Source organism: Thermobia domestica, chromosome 2, assembly GCF_964235325.1.
Source record: "Thermobia domestica chromosome 2, izTheDome1.hap1.1, whole genome shotgun sequence".
Lineage (NCBI taxonomy): Eukaryota > Metazoa > Arthropoda > Insecta > Zygentoma > Lepismatidae > Thermobia > Thermobia domestica.
In genome coordinates this window covers 24,383,338-24,405,930 of record NC_137455.1, presented here as the reverse complement: position 1 = coordinate 24,405,930, position 22,593 = coordinate 24,383,338, and the positions used below count along the sequence as shown (strand labels likewise).

The window sequence follows — 22,593 nt, the reverse complement described above, 5'->3', positions numbered from 1 at the left end:
TGTTCATCTGAGAGACCCAGAAAACTATAAATTCGACACTGATAGTAATTTTTATATATCTTTTTCTCCCTCTCCATCATTTTTATATATCTCTCTTCCTCTCCCCCAAGTGGCGGGGCTGAATTTGGATTTAAACCGGATCGGAAATGTCACTGTTCATCTGAATGATCCCGAAAACTATGGATTAGACACTAATATTGGTCATTTTTGATCATTAATATATATGCCGTCACCGTGCTGCGGCACACAGCGTCAGAATTTTTACTGTTAATCTCAGCTACTCCTAAAACTATGGATTCAACACTAATATTAGTCATTTTCGATCATTTTTAAATGTTTATCCCCCTCCCCTACGTTGTACCCTCCCCCTCCCCAACTATCAGGGCTGAACTTGGATTGAAACAGCATCAGAAGTGTCACTGTTTCTCTCATCGACCCCGAAAACTATGGATTCAACACTAGTATAGGTATTTTTGATCATTTTTAAATTTCTTTTTCTCTCTCCTACGTTGCATCGACAAAGTGAATAGCCTAAAGTAATTCCTGCCCCTAAACCCTTGAATATTGAAAATTTGATTGAGATCGATCGGGTAGTTCAAGAGTGATGAAGTCACAAAGGCAGTCATTTTTATTTATTTTTTTTTACATATGTGTAATCTCCTTCTCCTCCCCATCCCTGGCTTGTTAAAGTGGAACGATAAAAAGACACCCAAAGCCCGACCCTCATATAGTTGAAAATTTGATCGAGATTGGTCGGGTGCTTCAAAAGTTATTAGGTTTTATTAGTTTTTTATTTATACGTCTCCCTTTCCTCCCCCTCCCCTAGGATCTACCGTTGAAGTGAAATTACAAAAATATTTCCAGAACCGAACCTCATGTATCTTGAAAATTTGATTGAGATCGATCGGATAGTTCAAGAGTTATTAAGTTACAAAAATAGTCACTTTCAGTCTTATATAAATTGATTTATATATATATATATATATATCCCCCTCCTTCTCCTCTCTTACGTTGCTCCGTCAAATTTAAATCATAAAAACGATTCCAGGTCTGAACCTCATCTATATTGAAACTCTGATCAAGATCGGTCGAGTGGTTCAGGAGTTATTAAGTTTTATTAATTTTTTATACCCCCTTCCCCATGCCCTCAGTTCTACCATCAAAGTAAATAGTCTAAAACCAGCCCAGCCTCGAACCTCATCCATGTTACAAATTTGATCGAGATCGGTCTGGCGGGTCATGAGATTTAGAGTCACAAACATAGTGATTATATAGATTTTCGAATGTTGGACTTGTACATTGCTCTCGATTTACTTCACTTCATGACTAATAGATTGAAAGGTGGGAAAAATTCCCTGGAAATTATGCCATCATACATATCTCAATACGTATTACTATTTTCAACTGGCAATACTAAATAAGGTACCTCCAGTAAATATTACTAACCAAATCAGGAACACAACAAATATCCAGATAAGTTGCAACATCAGAAAAATATTTTTATATATTCATGCTTACCTTATTAACGTATTTTTATTGCAGAGCCTGAGTGGAGCGAAAGAGGATTAAATGTTGCATGGTAATAACATCCTACTACTCATATCTAGAATGAAAAATTATCATACTCCTGCAAGTCCATGGTTCACCACAGAGTTGATTTTTTTAAATCTTCTTCGAGAAAGCTTAGCCAGCTTCTTGGGCATGTTCCAATATATTTCTGTTCTCTCAAGTGATTTTGCCTCCTTTCTCAAAGTCAAAATACTTCTTTGCTTCTCGCTCTTCTTTGTTTCAACTTCTTTCTACTTTCTGACACGTATCTAATTATAAATGTCTCAAACAGAAATCACATATCAACCTCATTTATTTCAGTTGTTTCATATCGAGTAATAAATATTTCAGATAAAATTCATCTATCACCCAAAGAGCTTCCATTGCAAGATCTACCGGAAATGGGGTCAGTCTTCTGACTGACTATTTGGTATGTATTAAAATGCGTGAAACATCTTTTTTCTTTTTAATTGGGATTGAAACAAAACGATTTCTCTCCAAAGGAATTAATGTGAGTACAGAGTTTGTTCGGAAAGTAATGAGACTGACCACCGCACGGCACTCTAGTCGTCAACAGTGCGACTACCACGAGCGGGATTGCTGGTGGTGTATCTTAACCAGTGAAGCCATATCTAGCATCTTGGTGCTAGATCTAACACAATTCATACGCATTTAGCATCTAGCATCTTGACTTTAGCATCTTGGCCAAATCTAGCATAATTTCATTCTTCCCTCTGGAGAACAGAAATAGAGGTTAGGGGGTATGAGCGTCAGGGGACCACTAGTAATAAACCGCTAAAAGAAATGCTTCAGTGCTGTGTCGGAAGCGGCATTTCTTAAAATGTTATCCATTCATAAAATATAAATTCCCCCTTCCTCCGCTGATTCTCTTTCCAATACAGAGAACCGATTCTTTAAATGAAGAAAGAACCCTGAACCTTCCCTGAGAATGCTAAAAGCAATGATGCGTGCAAATGACAAATCTGTAGATGAATCAGATAATGCAGATACATGGGAAGATGATGAGGAAGTTTGTTTGAGGATAACAGTGTTTGATGTAGAGAAAGTCCACCAGATGTAAACAGATTTGAAGGGTTCATATTTATGTACGTGTACGTGTGTATGTGCTTGTTTCTGAGTATTTATAGGTGTGCCTTGTAATTGTTATATTAATATCCACTAGATTAAGTGAAAATATAAAATAGATTTGAGGGCTGTCATTTCACGTCATCTCGGTAAGTCATTATTATTTTTTTTTTTAAATATTTAGTGATATTAAATTAGATTATAGTGTAGCGTCGCTCTAATGAGCAAAGCTCTACAAGACGCAAACTTATTTATTTATTTATTTCGGAAAAACAACAGGTAAATGCCTAATTACAGTTTTGCCTTATTGCAAAGTGTATTTAATACACTTTAAAATACGCATATAATAACATACTAATATGACCTCAATTCTATTATAATACACTCTAAGATACACATATAATAAAATAATAATATGAAAGCAAATATACGTTAAAATACAAATAGCACGATATATAGGATACAACAAATTTATGTAGAATGAAAATTTTGTTTGTAACTTAAAATATCTATATCTGGGTGTTCTTTCACATCTTATTATACAATATACACATTTTTCTGACAGGCGATACATCTAATGCATTAGTCCTTTGCGCTGAAAGATGGAATATGTCATTATGGGGTCTCGTTGCTCTATGTGGGACGCGAATTTTTATTTCTGATAACAAATATTCTGAATCTATTGCACCATGAATTATTTTATGTAAGGAAGATAATATGAAATGACTTCTTCTGCTTTCATTTTACAGCTTAACGTAGGATTTGAAACACATGAGCTCCTACCGGGAATCACACTCCGTTCACAAAAGACGCATACTCTAACCACATAGCAACAGGGAGCTCAACATTTAGTAATATGTATATTAAATTGTAAAATTCCATTTCTATAACTTTCACTAATATAATCTTCACAACGTGAAGCCTTCGCAAGGCACGTTACGTTGTTTAAAAACAAAGTCCATCTCTTATGTTTCAGTCTCGGGTTGGACTGAGGGATGAAAGAAATTCGAATTAGATGCTTTTATTTTATTTTGTTCAGTAATCTCCGTGTCTAATAAGAATGCCCCCCTGACTCACGAAAATGTATACTTAATATAGCAAAGCACCAGACATAATATAGCAACAATGGAGATGCTCCCCTAGAAAATTTTCTTCGGGCGCCCATGTCTGGAGGTACACTATTTCGCAACTCAGTGGATACGATGTGGATGTATTCAAAGTCTACTGATTTACCCATCAAATTTTATAAAAATATTCTCAGTGAATATTAAGCTGAGGATAACATTTTGTTTTTAATTCGACCGCTAAAGGGGATTTTTTGTTGTTGTTTCGACAAAGTTGTTGTTGTCTGAGGTTTCCACAAATGTTTCCCCAGGCTGCCAGGCTGTTAACAAGGCATTTTTTTTTTTTTTTTTGAGAAACGGGTCCTCCAGGAACCTTATTTCTGGGATACTTAGGGAAGGTATATATATATGTAGTGATGGGCAGTGGGAAAAATGAAATGAAATCTGTAAGTTTTACGTCCCACGGTTATGCCGGTTAGGCTAAAGGAGACGGTGATAATGAGAGATGAGTGAAATGGTGGAATGAAGAAAGTGGGAGGAAACGGGAGTACCCCGAGAAAACCCAGAGCACGGTGTTTGTCCACCACAAAGTTCACTTGGCGGGGGCTGGGATCGAACCCGGGACCCCAAGCACCAGAGGTGAACGCTCTACCACTGAGCCACCGCGCCCCCGATGGGCAGTGGGAATATTCCCGGTGGGAAGGAATTTAAAAAATGGGAATATTCCCGGTTTTTCCCTGGCCTATAAATTCCCGGGAAGGAATTTATTTCCATTTCTTGACTTTATCTCCCAAATTATAAGAACCATATGACTGATTACTTTATTTTAATATATTATGATTTACTTCTAGGTTTTAAAGAATTTGGAGGTTAAAAAATTTAAAATATTTGACTTTACTTTATATAACTAATAATATGATTTTTTAAGTTCCATTTCCATTTGCACTAAAAAGTAAGGTAATTGTTTAGAATTGGGGGCCAAAACTAGCAAAAGTAGGACGATTTATGGAAGAAATGAGTTGATAGTGATGTTTAAGTTGTCAAGAAAGTATCGAGCACATTATTTAGGGCAGTAGGGGATTTATACAAAACGGAAAGTGAAAGTGATTTATGTGAGAAAAGAAAATGAATTGTTTGTAACGAAGATAGAAAACAACATGGCATGCGGGGCTCTAACCAGCTTTTACTCGCTAACGCTCGCTCTGCAACGCTGTCTGATTTTAATGCTTGTAACGTAATTTCACGCATGAAACCAAAAAACAAATGCATCGGAATAGAATATAGCAAAAAAGTAGGTGCAAAAGCTAGCCTCCAATGCTAAAAAAAACAGCCAACATTAGCAAAGTATTAATTTATAAATTACATAATTTATATGGTTTACCCAACATTGTTAGGGTCGTCAAGTCTAGGAGGCTTAGGTGGGCGGGTCATGTAGCTAGAATGGAAGAAAGTAGAAACGCTTTCAAAGTCTTGACTGGAAGACCAATCGGAAAACGACCATTAGGAAGACCTAGGCGCAGAGGAGGACAATGTTAAGATGGATCTCGCAGAGATAGGAATACAAAGTAGGAACTGGATCCAATTAGCTAAGGATAGAAGTCAGTGGAGAGCTTTTGTGAACGCGGCATTGAACCTCCGGGTTCCATAGGCCATAGAGTTAGTTTGTTAGTTAGTTAATTTATAAATGATGAAAAGAAACCATTTTGTAAAGTAACTTAGAATTATGTAGAAATAGAGATGAAGTACTATTAATAAACCCTGAACCACTATTAGTAATAGACGTAGGGCTGTCTCCTCTCCCTGACTCGAATTTCAGAAGTACTCGGACTTCTTTTACATGTGAATTAACGTATGGAATTTCGAGAAATAGGTAGAATGAAAGGTCGTGTATGGCAATGTTACGTGCTAAAATATAAAGATAAGTAAGTATCTTGCAAATTTTGAGAACATAAATATGTATGTGTAAATGTTGATAAATTGGTGAGACATGTATCTTCCAGCATTTACCCAATCTAATTGGTTTATAACATTTATAAATTTAATGTGTTTATAATATCAGTAATAGAGTCAAGTTGAGCAAATCCACCTACATATAAATTTAAACTGTTACTATATAATTTACTAAATGATTTTTTCACATATATTTAATTGATAGAATATATTGTAAATAAATATACATTTATGCGTACTTTCTAAATATAATAAAGTGTTAATAAAGTGACAGAAGTACCGTTCAGATTATACATTTTAAAGAATGCTCTGTGGACAACAGTAATAATATGCTGTGATATAAAAATTAATTCAACTTTGAAATCATAATATAGTAATAGAATGCAATTTTCTTTCTGATTGAACATAAATTCCCGGTTAAATTCCCATTTTGGGAATCTTCCCGGGAATATTCCCGAAAAATATCTTCCCGGGAATTTACCCATCACTATATATATGTATGTATATATAACAGGGGAGGTCTTTAAAATTAGTACGGAAAGATAATTTGAAAATCTGGCATAATTTGCAAAAATCTAGCATAATTCAGGCCCGTGTTTTGGCATCATCGCGAGTCTCGAGTGTGGCAACCCTGATCTTAACTAACCAGAGCTACCCGGATCAGTCGCTTCCGAGCTCTGATAGAATCAAAGATACGCCATTAAATTTTGCTTCAAGCTTGAAACAACCGCTTCAGAGAACTAAACCCTATCAAGAGCCCAGGTTTTCCGTTGGCATGGGCATTTCAAGATCGGACGAGAAAACATGGAGGACTACAAACGCTCTGGCTAATGAATGCTGTAATGTGCGATTCATTGTTTTGAACCACAGTCATTTTCTACGGCCTTTGATAAGAGAGGAACGATACCATTGTTTTGTTTCACACATGTTTTTGCCACCATCAGTAGGGATACACTTTATTTTTTCCCCATTGAATATTATTTTCCGCAACATCTTTTTCAACTCTTTTTGAAATATCTTCTCCAGTGGTTATGCCATGAATGCTATGAATATCAAGAAACTCTTCATACAGTTCATAATTTTTATTTATCCCTCGAATAAAAACTAACACTTGAGCAGTATTTAATATATTTATTGACTCATCCAGTAGTAACAGAAAACTACTCTAAATGTCGATTTTTGTCAGACAATTTGAGTTAATATATTTTTGTAATATCATATACTCTTTGAGCCACAGTGTTTGCTGACAAACTAAAGTTATTATTTATTTTTTTAAAAAAATAAATTAGCTTTTTTCTATTCTTTATTGTCTTGCCCTTGTACTCCATGATATAAATTTTGTGACTAACTTAAAACAGCTGGCTAGAGTAGCGTGAGAAAAAAAAAACACTTTCGGGAGCATTACTCTCCCGAATGAGTCGCCTCCATTCCTACCCGTACAGAAAACAAACAGATGACGATCATGCGCTATTCGGTGCGCGTATTTTCGAAATACATTGAACTCAGGCCATAAGGCATTGTGAAAGGGGTTACGCTTGGCAACAATGTAGGAAAAAATAAATGACGTCTATATCTCGATCCTGTTGGTGACAACACATCACCTACATATAGCACAAAGTAAACGTCAGATCCTGTCAGCCCTCGTACCCGAGTGAGCTAGCGCAACATACTAGTAAGGAAAATCGTTGTTGGCGTGGGTTCAAGCCCTACCCAAGGAAAGCTTTTTTTATTATTTTTAAATTTTTTTATAACACTTCTTTCGTTAAAATAAGATTAAAAATAATATTCAAAAGAGATTTAACGATTATTTTTTTAAAATTTTCGTTAAACTTCTTTCATTAAAATAAGTTTGCCCTTCTACTATGCAGATCCATAGTAAAAGTAGTAGTAGTAGTAGTAAAAGTAGTAGTATTAGTAGTAGTAGTAGTAGTAGGAACGGGTTAGAATGAATTTAGCATTCATTTGTTTCCGTGCGATGTTGCCAAACGTAACTCGCTTACAATGCCTTTCTGAATAGGGCTGAGTGTATTTCGAAAATATGCCTTCGGCGCTCCATGACTATGACAACAGATGAAAATCGTGCAACATTCAGTGCTGCCAAATTACTAAAACAGAAATGGTGGGTATTTTCAAAAGTTGTGTTATTGACGTAATAAAGCATGATAATCGAACGATCACATCCCTCCCCGAGATACAGCAGGTATTTTTCGATCACTATAGGAACTTGTACGCCAAACATGACGCACCTCAAGATGGATACCAGCAATACCTGAATCTCCCCCTTCCCGTCCTGTCGGACAGGGAGCGACAGTGCTTAATGTCGCCCATCACAGAAGAGGAAATAAGTAGGACGCTGGCTCAGTGTAATCGTGATTCCAGTCCTGGGGCAGATGGATTATCGTATGCATTCTATCAAAAGTATTGGGACATAGTCGGAAAGGACATGCTTGCCCTCTATAATGAACTATTACGATCTCCGAACTTTCTACAAAATGAGGGTCACGTGATATTTCTTCCAAAATCTGCAGACGTCACAGATGAAACACACTATCGGCCTATAACTTTGTTAAATACCGACTTAAAATTGTTCACCAAACTTTTAGTGCAGCGTCTGCGCAATCTCTTTGCTGATAAAATTAGTCCGTTTCAAGCAGCGCTCAATAAAGAAAAGAATGTGTATTATGCACTTACGAAGATCCGAGATGTAGTAGGATACTTTCTTTTTGCTAGGAAACCGGCCTGTCTTATATCATTGGACTTTCAAAATGCCTTTGATCGCTTATCACATGATTATCTTTTTGCAGTACTCAGTGCATATAAATTTCCGCTTAGCTTCCTTAACATCATACAGCAACTGTATAGCACGGCGACAGCTCGACTGCAGATAAATGGTTTTCTCAGTCAGCCCATTTCACTGAACTGCGGAGTTCGTCAAGGATGTCCAATGTCCATGTTTCTTTTTGGGCTTGCTCTTGAACCTCTCTTATATAAGTTGGCTGCGTATATACAACCTCCGCTTCACGACCTGCAAAATCTCTCCGTCACGGCCTATGCTGATGATGTGAATATTAGTTGCACGACATTACAACAGTTTCACTATATTATTGCCCAATTACGACAATTCAGTGATATTAGTGGTGAACGTATGAATTTCTGTAAAACAAAAGTGTTGACATTTCATAACTGGAAAATGGATGGCATTCCAGAGCCCTTCTCAACTATTGAAGTGGTAGATCAAGTTAAAATATTGGGTGTTACATTTTCGAATAGTGACAGTATCCATTATGAAAGAATTTGGGATCCATTACTGAATACTGTGCGCGGGCTGTGTCTCCAACAAAAATTACGCAAATTAGACCTTATCCAACGTATTTGGTATGTAAATAGTTATTTGTGTGCAAAATTATGGTATTACGCTCACATATATCCGATATCGGACCTATATCTTCGAAAACTTCATTCTGTTATTGGTTGGTTTATTTGGGCAGGACTTTATTTTCGTGTCACACGTAATACCCTTATTCTACCTTGGAAACAAGGGGGCTTAGAGCTGATTTCGATACGTGAGAAATGTAAGGCGTTTTTCTTAACCAATAATTATAAGCAATATCAATTTCCTGACAGTATTACACATCAGTGGCTTTCGTGCTGGATGGTCTCATTTCCAGCACCCAACCCCCCTAATATGGAATCCCTCAAAGACGCCCCTATGTATATTAAAGAATGCGTACAAGGTTGGTCGTATCTACCTCTCTTGGATCCCACCAATTATTTCAATGTCAAAATTCTGGGTCAGTACTTACTTGCACCTCTGTACAACGAAATGGTTCCGCACGTTCAGCAAAAGTTTCCCACAAAAAACTGGAAGATGATATGGCATAATGTGCACAATGTCACTCTGTCAACGCAGGTAAGGAGTACCTGGTATATGATTGTGAATGAGCTTGTTCCTACTAATGTTAAATTAAAACGTATTGGAATACTACAAACGGATATATGTCAACAGTGTGCTCAACCTGATACGATTGAACACAGACTGCAATTCTGTGCTCAATCACCTGATATCTGGAGAACGTTAACACGAATGTTAAGTGTCATCTGCCGTTTACATGCGACTGTGTTTGAACCTCAGTATATACTGTTTCCAGAATATCGTTTCTTTCCGATCACAAAACACAATACTGTCACCTGGCTAATTGGACAATCACTTTTCTATATCATGGATACGTATCCGTGTGGCAATATGTTTGATTACATTATTTTTCTGAAAAATGCTTGTAAAAGATTTTCTGTACAGTGCGAAAACAAATATTTTGCTCAATACTTACGAATCTTGTATAATGAATATATGCACTGAGATGTTATAAGTTCCTGTAATGTAACCAAATGAAAAAAAAAAGTACCCGAGTGAGCTAGCGCAACATACTAGTAAGGAAAATCGTTGTTGGCGTGGGTTCAAGCCCTACCCAAGGAAAGCTTTTTTTATTATTTTTAAATTTTTTTATAACACTTCTTTCGTTAAAATAAGATTAAAAATAATATTCAAAAGAGATTTAACGATTATTTTTTTAAAATTTTCGTTAAACTTCTTTCATTAAAATAAGTTTGCCCTTCTACTATGCAGATCCATAGTAAAAGTAGTAGTAGTAGTAGTAAAAGTAGTAGTATTAGTAGTAGTAGTAGTAGTAGGAACGGGTTAGAATAAATTTAGCATTCATTTGTTTCCGTGCGATGTTGCCAAACGTAACTCGCTTACAATGCCTTTCTGAATAGGGCTGAGTGTATTTCGAAAATATGCCTTCGGCGCTCCATGACTATGACAACAGATGAAAATCGTGCAACATTCAGTGCTGCCAAATTACTAAAACAGAAATGGTGGGTATTTCAAAAGTTGTGTTGTTTTTGGGACACCCTTTACATATGCCAGTATTTCTTTCTTGGAATATAACTGAGATAAAAATGAATGATACAAATGCATTGCATTTTCAATTATGTCCTTTCAATGTATTGTGAATGTTATTAAAGCTATAACTAACCTGTGCTTGTCTTCGAATTGCAGTAATCGATTCCAAACCCTTGCATTATGAATGGGTTGAGGTCTAGATTCTTTACAGACTGCACCGGGTTCTCTTTCTTCCACATAAGTATTTGGTCTTCCGTCGTATGAGCATCTGTCAGAGAAATTACAATTCATTAATAACAGTATGTAGACACAGAGAGTTATAGTTACTAAATGTGTAATGTCGTTTACTGTCGTTTAACCTGTCAACGTACAGCGTCACCTGCAGATGACACTACTTGAAAGGCGTCTTCTTGTTCACCAATCGTCCATCAATGGGTCCTAGTGAACCACAGTAGCACCAGCTACTTACCTATGTATGTTGCATCACCACACAAAACAAGTTTCGAAGTCGACGTATTGTACAAAGAAGAAGACACCTTTAAATTAATGTAACCTGTAAGTGACATTGGGCGTTGACGGGTTAATTCAAGATTTAATTAAATTAGTACTGTTTACTTTTAACATTTACCATAAAATGACGTTTTGCATCTCCCTAACTAAGTGCTAATACTGATGAGATTTGAAGACGGATCGTATGGTTGTCAGTCAGACACGTTCCCCATACTCCACGCCGAATAGCAATGAAGACTATCTCTCTCTCTCTCTCTCTCTCTCTATATATATATATATATATATATATATATATATATATATATATATATATATATATATATATATATATATTGCCATGTGACATGCGATATTACTACACTCTCTCAAATTTTAATGAGACATACTGCCGAAATAAGGCTCCGGAAACTAACGGTCATATTATGTTTTCGTCTTTTCTTTTCTTCTGCTTTTCCTTTTTTTATATATTGTAATGTAGATCAAGTAATAATACTATCCTTTTTGGTATACAAAAAATTGTTGGTCTCCGCCAAAAAAAAACTTCCTCTGACGCTTCGTTTACACCCAACGGTCATATTATGTTTTCGTCTTTTCTTTTCTTTTTCTTTTCTTTCTTTTTTTCTTTTTGGTATTGTAATGTAGACCAAGTAATAATACTATCCATTTTGGTATACAAAAAATTGTTAGTCCCCGTCCCCACAAAAAACTTTCCCTGATCCTTCGTTTACACAGCCATCGAAGAAATTAAAGTTTGGACAGTGGTTTGTTACTGGTTCCAGTTGGCAAACTTTTTAAAATCTCACAAGGAAGTTGATCTTCTGACCTTTGTACTGCACTGCTTTCAAAATAGCCATTTTCAGACACAAACACGAATTCACGAAATGACTTCTAACTTGGAGCTGCCAAGCAGTGTTTCCCAACAGGTGCCTTCACAAAGTATCTAACAGAGACGGATCTAGAAGATAAAAACTGGGGGGGGGGGGGAAGAACCCAAGTTATGATAAGTTTAGTTTATAAACTTCCAAAAATATTAAAGTAATGGCTTAAATTATCTTTTCCACTCAAAAAAAATTAAAGCCGAGACCCCCGGCCCCAGGCTTATCCGCCACTTAATGACGAATACAAGTGACTAAAAATGGCCAAACTTTTGTAAAATTACATTTATCACTTTTTTTTTTTTTTTTTACAGTAAACAGGATTTAAAATGAAGTGAGCAAACTATTTTCTGTCTCTAGTGCATTGACTTTTGAAACATGCTGCATTGACTTTTAAAACATATTGCAACATAATACAATCATTTTCCAGATATTCTCAAATCAAACGCTTTTATCATTCACATTTGAAGTATTATGTTTACAGTACGTTTCTCACTCTCATTGAGTAGAAGTACTAACAGTCTTTTAAATTATTTTCTTCCCTTCTAATTTATCTAGAATGCTTTTCTTGTATTTTACTATCTTAAGTAATTCTATCTTAAATAGATGACACCTTTTCGATAAAATGCAGCACTAAAACAACACAATTGTATCCAAGAAACATAATGCAAATACTCAATCGCAAAATTAAATTAGGATTGAAATGAGCTATCATCATCATAAGTGTTCTGCCATTCTAGGAAAGTCACTTGCTGCAACTGAGAAGCATCCATGCTCCACGGTCTTCGCTAATCCCTTCGTCTACACGTACGATTTTTCTGTTTTGATATCGCCCATTAATTATAGTCTCCTTTGCATCCTCCTTCTCTTTCCTGCCACCATATTCTCTAGCACTTCCCTCATAATACAGTTTATTCTTAACCAATGTCCCATCCAGTTTCTCTTCCTCTTCTTAATAACATCTAAAAGTGTTCTTTTCTCCCTCGCCATTTTTAGCACCCTCACATTCGTTTTCCGCTCAACCGAGCTAATTCTCTCTATTCCTCTCTACGCCCACATTTCGAAAACTCCTCGTCGTTTTTCATCATTTTTGCGCGATTTCCAAGTTTCTAAGTAAGGTAAAAATAAAGACGTATTATGATGTGGCAAACTAGATAAATACTTAGTACTGCACGTAGAAGGATTAGTAACATAGAAAGTCATATTTTGTTTAGTTTCTAAACATATTTTTTAAAGATATTCGTATTGAAAAAGTTTTTCAACTATCTGTAGGTAGAAATTGGCAGTTATGAATGCAGAATTTGTCAAAGTTCGATCAGCTAACAGCTATAGCTACTCCGTATTTGAAAATTTCAGATTTGGCCATAAAATTGCTAGATTGGCAATACTGCTGCCGAAGCAGACGAATCCAAGCTTAATGGAGACCGTGCTTTAACACAACACTCACATTAATCATGCTAAGGATGTAAACACTCTATGGAGATTTACTAGCTGTATTTCTGCTATATTCATGCATAGTAGCCAATAAAGTTACTTTTTGTCTTTTATTAAAAACTAACCTCATGGCAAGGGGTAAAAGTGCGGGGGAAGGCGGGGAACGCCGTCCCCCACCTCGAAAAAATATGTACGGCATCCCCCAGTTCCTAAAAAATTACAATGGGCAAAGATAGGCAGGGGGAATGCGGTGACGTCATGTCGCTACCTACCGTCCACTACCTTTTCAGATCCACTTTTGCCCCTGCTCATGGCAAAATAGCTCTTATGACTACCAGGCAGCTTGTGGTACTCTGCCTTTAACTGATGTGTGGTCAGCCAAAATGTTGGCTTTCTAAACCGGAGTTCCCTTCTTTTTAATTTCAAGTAGGACCTCAATTGTCCTCAGGATGTTGGGTCAACGACGCACTGCGAACACCATCTGGTGAGAGCGAAAGATCATTCATCTTTCGTCTGACCAAACTCGGCACTGTTTTTCTTCGCTGATTTCACGAGAGGCGGTAATGCAATGCGGGTAAGGCGTGGGTAATGTATCTTATTTAATGGTCAAAATAAAATATTCGACCATTTTTATATCCTAATTTAAAATGAAAAAAGAGAAACATCCCAATCTATGTGTCATACAATTCTGAAATGTTATAGCCTGCCTATTGCTGATAGATGTCCTACGTTTCCTATCATTAGCCTGTCTGTCGCTAATAGATGTTGCTGCATTTGCTATTATTAGTCTGCTTCGCTAAAAGATCTCGCTACGTTAGCCAACATTAGCATGTCTGTCGCTACGTTTGCCATCATTAGTATGCCTGTCGCTAATAGATCTCGCTACGTTTGCTATTACTAGCCTGCCTGTTGCTAATAGATGCTGATACGGTTGCCATCATTAGCCTGCCTATCGCTAATAGATATCGCTAGTTGTGGGATTATTAAATATAACAAATTCGTTGAACAACTGCATAAAAATATGATGTAAAGTTTGGAGTGTTTGGTGGGGAATTTTGTTTTAAAAAATGTATAATATAAACAATTAAGCTTTCAATTAAACATTATTTAACGTATAGTGTAAAGCAGGCCGAAAGCTAAGATGAAACAACTAGTGCTTCTGAGGTGAAAAGAAATACTATACTAACACATTTCATTAGATGTTACTTATTGTAGGTTTCTAATATCTAGCAAGAACAATGATATATTTATAGTAAATGAAGAAGGAAAACCCTTAACATATAGAAATAGGCTGGGGAAGGAATCAAATATAGATCAGCTTCAACAAGACTGAGAGCTCCTTCTTGGCTAAGCGGTAAGCGTACGTGCCTTTGGCGTGAGAGATCCGTGTTCGATTCCCGGCTGAAGCTCATGTGGTTCAGATTCCACGTTAAACTGTAGGCCCACGTCTCGTATAGCCTCGCTGTTGAAAGAGACGCTAAACCCAAAATCAAAGCAAATTCAACAAGGATGAGTAATTTAATAAATAATAAAAAAAAACTGCTAAGTTTTAGATGCGACTACGGTCAGCGAGGATGACGTGGTTGATACAATAAAAGAAATATACAAAATAAAGACAAACAAGGAAAAGAGAGACACTTTTATATAACCCGGAAAAAAATAAGTTGAAAGAAGCTCTAGAATAAAACAAAATTACCCACAAATTGAAGAAGAAAGGAATCTAGATGAACTAGACCAGAAAGGAGAAGACACAACAAAAGAGCCAATTAAAAACTATGCCACAACAAACACAACACAATTACAAACAAAGGAAAAATACTTTATGTACAAATGAACATCAAAGCTTAAACTGGTAACAATGAAAAACTAGAAAACTTTTGCCAGAATATTACCGCCCAACTTAAGAGAAAGACAGTGGCAGATCTAGTCCGGGCCCGGGGGGGATTAGGCCTCCCCCTAATTTGACTGACAAATAATTTAAGCCATTATTTATATATTTTTGAATGTGTATAGTAAATTCATGATATACCTATCATAGTTTGCCCCCTCCCCCTCAGTTTCTAAATTCTAGAACCGCCTCTGGAAAGAAGGCTTAATAAATATAAATATTTAAAAGAAATCTATCAAATTAAAATAGTTAAATTAAAAAATAGAAGAACTGGCAATCTTATGTTGAAGAAAATCTAAATTTTAACCGGGGAGTTACCATATAAAATAGTAAGTTTAATAAAGTAAAATAGTTAGTTGGGAACTTCATTGGCACAAGACAATCCTTTAGAAGATAACGTTACATAAGCACAACAAAGACCATAAATCAGGATGACTACAATGGTAGAAAAGGAAGAGGAAAGAGGTAAGAAATAACAAACCATATTAAAAAAGCATTAGGCACCATTGTACGAAACCTGAAATTTATAACAAGGATGCAGAGGGCACGGTTCGGATTTCATGTTAATCAGTAGGTCCCGTCTCATATAGCTTCTCTCCTGAAAAGGATGTTAAAATCAACTCAACTAATAACATTACAATCTTTAAGGCTCATTGGTATGATCTTAATAACATTACAATTTTATAATGCCTTCTAGAATGTTCATAATAATATTATATCTTTATGGCCCACTAACGCGATTAGAGCCCTCTAACGTGATCCTAATAACATCACAATCTTTAAGGCCCACCAGTGCGATTTTAGTAACATTAAGATCTTTGTGGCCCAGTAGCGCGATTTTAATAACATTACAATCTTATAACGCTCTCAGGCGTTATTCTAATAACATTACTTCTTTTGGGGTTCTCGTGGGGTAATCCTCACAAATCACCTTGCAAAAAGACAAAACATTCGTGGGGAAGTACTACAGTAATCTCCTGGACAAATTGTGCGATGCTCTGAAAACGAAACGATGCGGCATGCTCTTGAAAGACGTTCTTCTCCTAGCTGACAATGCACCATTCATTCATCTCAAGTTGCTGTCGACAAAGCAAGAGCATTTGGCTTCCAGCATCCGCCTTATTCACCAAACCTCCCACCCAGTCATTTTTTTTCTTGTTTACCCAAATAATGAATCCGTTGCGTTGTCGCCATCTTGAAAACACGGATGAGGTCATTCATGACGTGGAAGAGTGGTTTTAACCAAGATGTGCAGACTTCTACATGGACGGTACTCACAAAGTGAAGGAATGTTGGGAGAAATTTGTAAATCTGAGTGGCGACTCCATAGAGAAGGGTTAAGAACTTCAAATCACAACAACTCTGTAAAATTTAATGAATTTATATATATATACATAAACGGACTTAAATGTCTTCGTAACCTCATTCCTCACTTTTTAAGAGGCCCCTTCACTTCGAAATTAAAGTACCGCTAATTTTACACTAATTGTGCAAATAGATAAAATATAATCGAAAAGTGGAACAAAACCTCCCTGAACATTATTATTTTACGTGAGATACCGTTATCACGACTCACTTATCTGCTTTCGATTTCCAGTAATTTAGAAAATCGGCATTTATTTTCTAAATAACTGCAAACGGAAAGCTACTAGGTGACTCGTGTTAACGGCACATCATGCAAAATAACATTGTCTAGGGAGGTCTTGTTCCACTTTTCGATTATATTTAATCTATTTGAAGATATCACATAATTACTCTAAAATTAGCGGTATTTTAATTTCGCAGTGATAAGGTCTCTTAAATTTCCGAACTGTGCTATGCATAAGTGTCAGAAGTCTGTCCATCCATCTGTCTGTCTGTCGAATGGTGTCTGACCGAAAACGATAATGGATATCAAGGTGCTTTTTTTTCTTTTTTTTAATCGATTCAGCGTCCCGATAACAGGTTCCATTTCTCCCGTAACCTTCTAATCAAACCTAAGTGGTAGAAATCAACATTGGTTACTATACAACATGAGTGATAATAGTTAGCGACAAGCTTTTTTTTTTTTTCATGATTCAGAGTCTCAACATAGCTACCTTAATCACCCATAATACTCTACAGTAACGGGAAGTAGGGTTGAAATTTTATAGCATTTCCGGTTTCAAAAATGATTTACATAGACCCAACAGAGTAGAAGGGAATATCGATAGGGTTGCCAACTTTTGAAAAATGGAAATACCGGACACCCTCTTGGAGTACGTATATTCTTAACATTGTGACATCATCGCTTGTCAAAAATGTGAACAACCAGAAAGTGGTTACTTCATATAAAATTGAGTGATTCGGAAAAGTTCGAATTTAATAACTTTAGTTACTTTTGAAGCATTGTCTAAACTTACTTATTCCAGTTTTGGTTCAGTTGAAATATGTAATTTTTGTGTTGTCTACCATCAATAAAATAGCGTATTTAAACAGAAAATGAAATATATTTGGCAATATAATTATGGTATGCACAAAATATGCTTGAAAAATAAGTCATACCAGCTACGCGGGAGCCACTAATGTCTCATAATGCCTTCATACTTTAACTGGATCTGGGTGCATTATTTAATTGGAAGGTGTAGCTGAGGATAAAGCAGTGCTAAGTCCATTCTTGAAAATGTACTTTTGTTGCCCTTTACCAGTTTTGATAAATTCGACAAATTTTCCTGCCTTCAATTCTTCAACAATTTCTGCGCATGACATGTTGATATCAAATACAATTATATGCTCTGCATTAACCATGTGGCGGAAACGTGAACATTACGTAAAGGTGATGAAAATCGATTGGAAACCTTCGAAATGTGGGTGTGGAGAAGAATGGAAAGAATTAGTTGGGTCAAGCGCAAAACGAATGAGAGAGTATTAGAAATGGTGGGTGAGAAAAGAACACTTTTAGATATTATTAGGAAGAGCCAAGAGAAACTGGTTGGGACATTGCCTAAGAAGAGATTGTATCATGAGGGACGTCCTAGATGGTATGGTGGCGGGAAAGAGAGGGGGGCGAAGGAGACTACAATTAATGGATGATATAAAAACAGAAAGATCATACGCGAAGACGAAGAAGTTAGCGGAGGACCGTGGAGCATGGAAGCTTCTCAACTGCGGCAATTGACCTGCCAATAAAGGCAGAATACCTATGATGATGATGATGATGATGACCCATGTTCATCGGCAAACAATTCCTTTCGTCACTCGAAAATAATCTGAATAGAACAAAGAATAGGACCGATAAGGAGAAAATTACCAAACATTTAACGTTCGGTTTTGAGATCATACCGGACACCGGACAAGGTCAAAAACCGAACGGTCTGATAAATTGTGGAACGACTGGCAACTCTAGATATTGAGAAGCGATTTTTTAAGAAAATCAACTAAAGAATAGGTCCCAAGAATAGAGCAAAGAATGGTAACAGATATCGAGAATCGTTTTCGTAAATCGATTTACCGTGATAAGAATACGTTCCATTTCCTCTGTTAATCCTACAATGAAACCGTAAGTTGTAGAAATCAACCGTTTACAGTTTCATCATTGATCGCTTATAATCGCCTGGTATCGGGTCGCCGTTCGAGTACCATTTATTTATATAACTGTTTTCCGGAATCTGTCCTCTGTGGTCCTGCCAATGAGTATGTTCCGGATAGCTGGACTTACCTGGGTAAGGCGTTGAAGTACATCTCCTAAAAGGGATTACAAAATTATCTTTAAATTGTCTGCTGGTCTCAATAATGAAATGGGTATTAGGAACCGAGAGGATGGGATGTCTCGTCTCGAAAACCTCACGCACGATCAGACGGTCACTCAGACCACAACGCACACAAACATTACTCATACACACAACTAAAACACACTGGATTAAACGACACTATGGTTATTTATTAAAATACTATTTAAAGAAAATAACGGATTAGAAAAATACTCACAACACTCAACACTGCATATGTATAGTTATTTTCTTTAATAAAATCACACTTTACTTTCTCACTATACTTTAGTCCTTTGTCACTTTATATATTAGGATTAAAGATTAAGATAATGATTCCATTAGATATACTTTTCTTACACCACTAATCCACTTGGGGAATTAGCACTGGTTAAAAGTAGCCGGGATAATCTCACGAAGCAATAGAGTTGCTACTCCAAACAATCCTGAAGAGTCGATGTTTATCCTCAGTAAAAGTAGATAGTCTCCAAAGTGGAATGATAATGTTGGAGGGCGCGTTTATAACTTTGACGCACAAGGTATGTGATCTTAGGACTTACTGCTTGGGGCTAGCCGTAAGAAAACGTCCTTCACCGGCTAATAGCTTTTGCCGCTTAGCACAATATCATACTTGATTCCTGACGCGACGTGCGTGGTTACTGCTTACAGTTACGGAGTCAGACTCCTCGAACTTAGACGTTCGAGATACGAGCTGCATTGGTCCACTGATCAATGTTGGCAGTTCATTCCCAAAAGCACTCAGATTAAATCACCTGTATGTACATGCAAATAGAACACAAAAAAGAGTTGACGTTAATGTTAGTACACTGGCAACGAGCTGCTAAAGCGATGTGGCTGGTGGCATTCAGTCGTTTCTGCATCTGATGTGCTCTAGATCGCAGTATTTCCATAGATGATTGGAGAATACACTTAATTCAGTTCCAAATGACCATAGAACATAGTTTTTGTATATTAATAAGTCAGGGAGAAACACTGAGATGTTTTGTTGCTCTCTGAAATGTTCTCACCACAAAATAACGTTATATATATATATATATATATATATATATATATATATATATATATATATATATATATATATATGAAAAACGATGAAAGACTTCTTTGTTCAATTGTGTGTGTTGGGGGGAAACAGTTCCTATCGAAGAAAGAACTAATTGGCGTCGCAGAATATAATAGTGTAAATCGAAAAAAATATTACTGTCTTTCCAATATATACAAAGCGTCCACAAAAAATACTTCTATAACCTGGTGACTGTTATACGCTATATAACAAAGTTTTAAAATGAGACAAAACTTGGCAATAGTGATAGTGTGGATATTGCAGTGTTTTTGTTTCTTTTGCAAGAAAAAAAAAACATTGTAAATGATTTGTTTCCATTCGGAATTAACCAAGGATGTTATAAAATACAGGATCTGCCCATACGTATCTTTATCATATGAACTCAGTGAAGCCAAAAAAACAATCGAGCATCGTCTGAGCCGGCACGTCTGATTAGCTGCTCTCGCTTCCGCCATGATTATTGGCTCGAAACACTGCGATCTTAGTGGCGCGGGCCACCGCCAAGTGAATTTTGTGGTGGACAAACACCGTGCTCGTGGGTTTTCTCGGAGTTCTCCCGTTTCCTCCCACTTTCTTCATTCCACCATTTCACTCATCTCTCATCATCACCGTCTCCTTTAGCCTAACCGGCATAACCGTGGGACGTAAAACTCAGAGATTTCATTTCATTTCATTTAGTGGCGCGGAGTGGGCAGAGTAGGTGTGGCGAAGCTGTGACGTATGGCTTCACGATTTTGTTGTATGGGCAGATCCTCTATTTTATAACATCCTTGGAATTAACAAACTTCCTAATAGATAGAGACAAGGTGTTCGTGATAACGATCAATATATCATGAATTAAATAAATGACTTGCAAGATACTGGTGATTCGAGTTTTACCCGAAAATAAGACAAAGTTACAGCACGACCTTAATAAATTTAAAATATGCATCTAATTTACATACATACCTCATATATTATAAATAGTCGTTCTTGTATTATTTTAAACTTGTCATTATTAATTACAACTTTTTCACATCTTAAACTTTACAATAATCGTCTCTATTATATGGTGAATGGGTGAACTACAAACAACAGGTTGTTTATTCGAAGTGGGTGGATTAAATTTTCTGAAAGTTTTGACTTCTACTATTATAAAAAGATGAGGATAGAATATTTTAAGTCTTTGGAAAAAAATGATCATAATTGCCAAGTACAAAGATGTATCTTATTATCAGTATTACTGCTGATAGAGTCAAATTTATTTCAGTAAAAAAAAACTTAAAGGAACAAAAATGTACTTACAACTGGCCATTCGTAATTCACAGGATTGTTTGTCCATGGGGTAATTGGATAAATCCATTGGACAAGCTAACGTCATTGTTACTCTGAAAAGAGAAAGATAAATAAATAGTCACTATATTACTAGCCTCACAGAAAGATTCGTAATACTATGTTGCAGCAGTGTTCGTAGTTTGAGGGAAATTTCCCAAATTTAAAAAAATAAGCCGAAGGGTTAGCCTTCTTGTTGTGGGGGTGGTAACACTAAGGAATCACACACACACAAAAGTCACTTAAAGCACTGATAACACTGAAAAATAATTCACTTTTCGAGGCACTATTAAGGTAGTGGAATAAAGCATTAAACAGTTACTCCCTAAACACAGGCAGGAACGGTGCATATCACATGTCACTTCATTTCCGTCGAGGTAGGGCTGTTTTAAGCTTTGGCGTTGGATAGTTAATATACGTATCTACTAATCGTGAGAGGTGTTGCAGCCTGTGAAATAGTTTGTTCGTTAGGTGTATGAATACTATTAAATGTGTCCATTGGAATTGGTAGATATGGGGTCTTTTGGATGTTTTTGGTTCCGAGCGAAGATAGCGATTTAATATACACAAGATAATAGTTGCGAATACTAAAAAGGTTGCGATTATGACAGGAATATGAAGATGTTTTATATTGAAAAGTTCATGATGCGAGCGGCGTGATTTCTTGGTCATCCTGTACAAGGTATAAAGTTTCTAAAATATTTGCACTAAACATATGTATTTAAATAAAATAGAGCTCATCCGTGGCTAAGCGGTTAGCATACGCGCCTTTGGTGTGGGAGGCCCGGGTTCGATTCCCGGCGGAAGCTCATGTGGTTCGGATTCCACATTAATCAGTAGGTCCACGTTTCATATAGCCTCGCTGTTGAACGGGACGTTAAACACAAAATCAACTCAATCATTAAATAAAATAATCCGATTTTTAAATGCCAATAATGATGATAATGAGGGACTTGAATTCCTGGACATCCTGTATAATATAACTATGATCATGTTTTTTGGAACATCTTGTATAATGTTTACCTTGCAAAATGTCGGTGATAATATGTAGTCTACACTGGAAAGAAAAAAGAATGAAAAAATAATCGAGGAAAGGAAGAATTATAGGTTACTCATCCTTCTATAGACCATTTGCCTTTTAAATACGGAAGTGCAATTTCAGCATTCTTTCATTCAGTGAAGAATAATGAATCAGCTTTTTGAAAAAAAAAAACA

General features: G+C 36.4%; 1 protein-coding gene across 3 annotated transcripts in view; it reads right to left on the bottom strand.

Moving 5' to 3' along the window:
* Nucleotides 1–22,593, bottom strand: part of LOC145671258 (glutamate-gated chloride channel-like) — a 186,589-nt gene that overhangs the window by 7,379 nt on the left and 156,617 nt on the right. For all 3 annotated transcript variants that reach the window (XM_081740201.1, XM_081740191.1, XM_081740181.1), the window contains exons 6-7: nt 21,352–21,434; nt 10,685–10,819 (exon numbers count right to left, since the gene is read on the bottom strand). In XM_081740201.1, the coding sequence (XP_081596327.1) occupies nt 10,685–10,819; nt 21,352–21,434 (218 nt within the window). The remainder of the gene's footprint in view (nt 1–10,684; nt 10,820–21,351; nt 21,435–22,593) is intronic.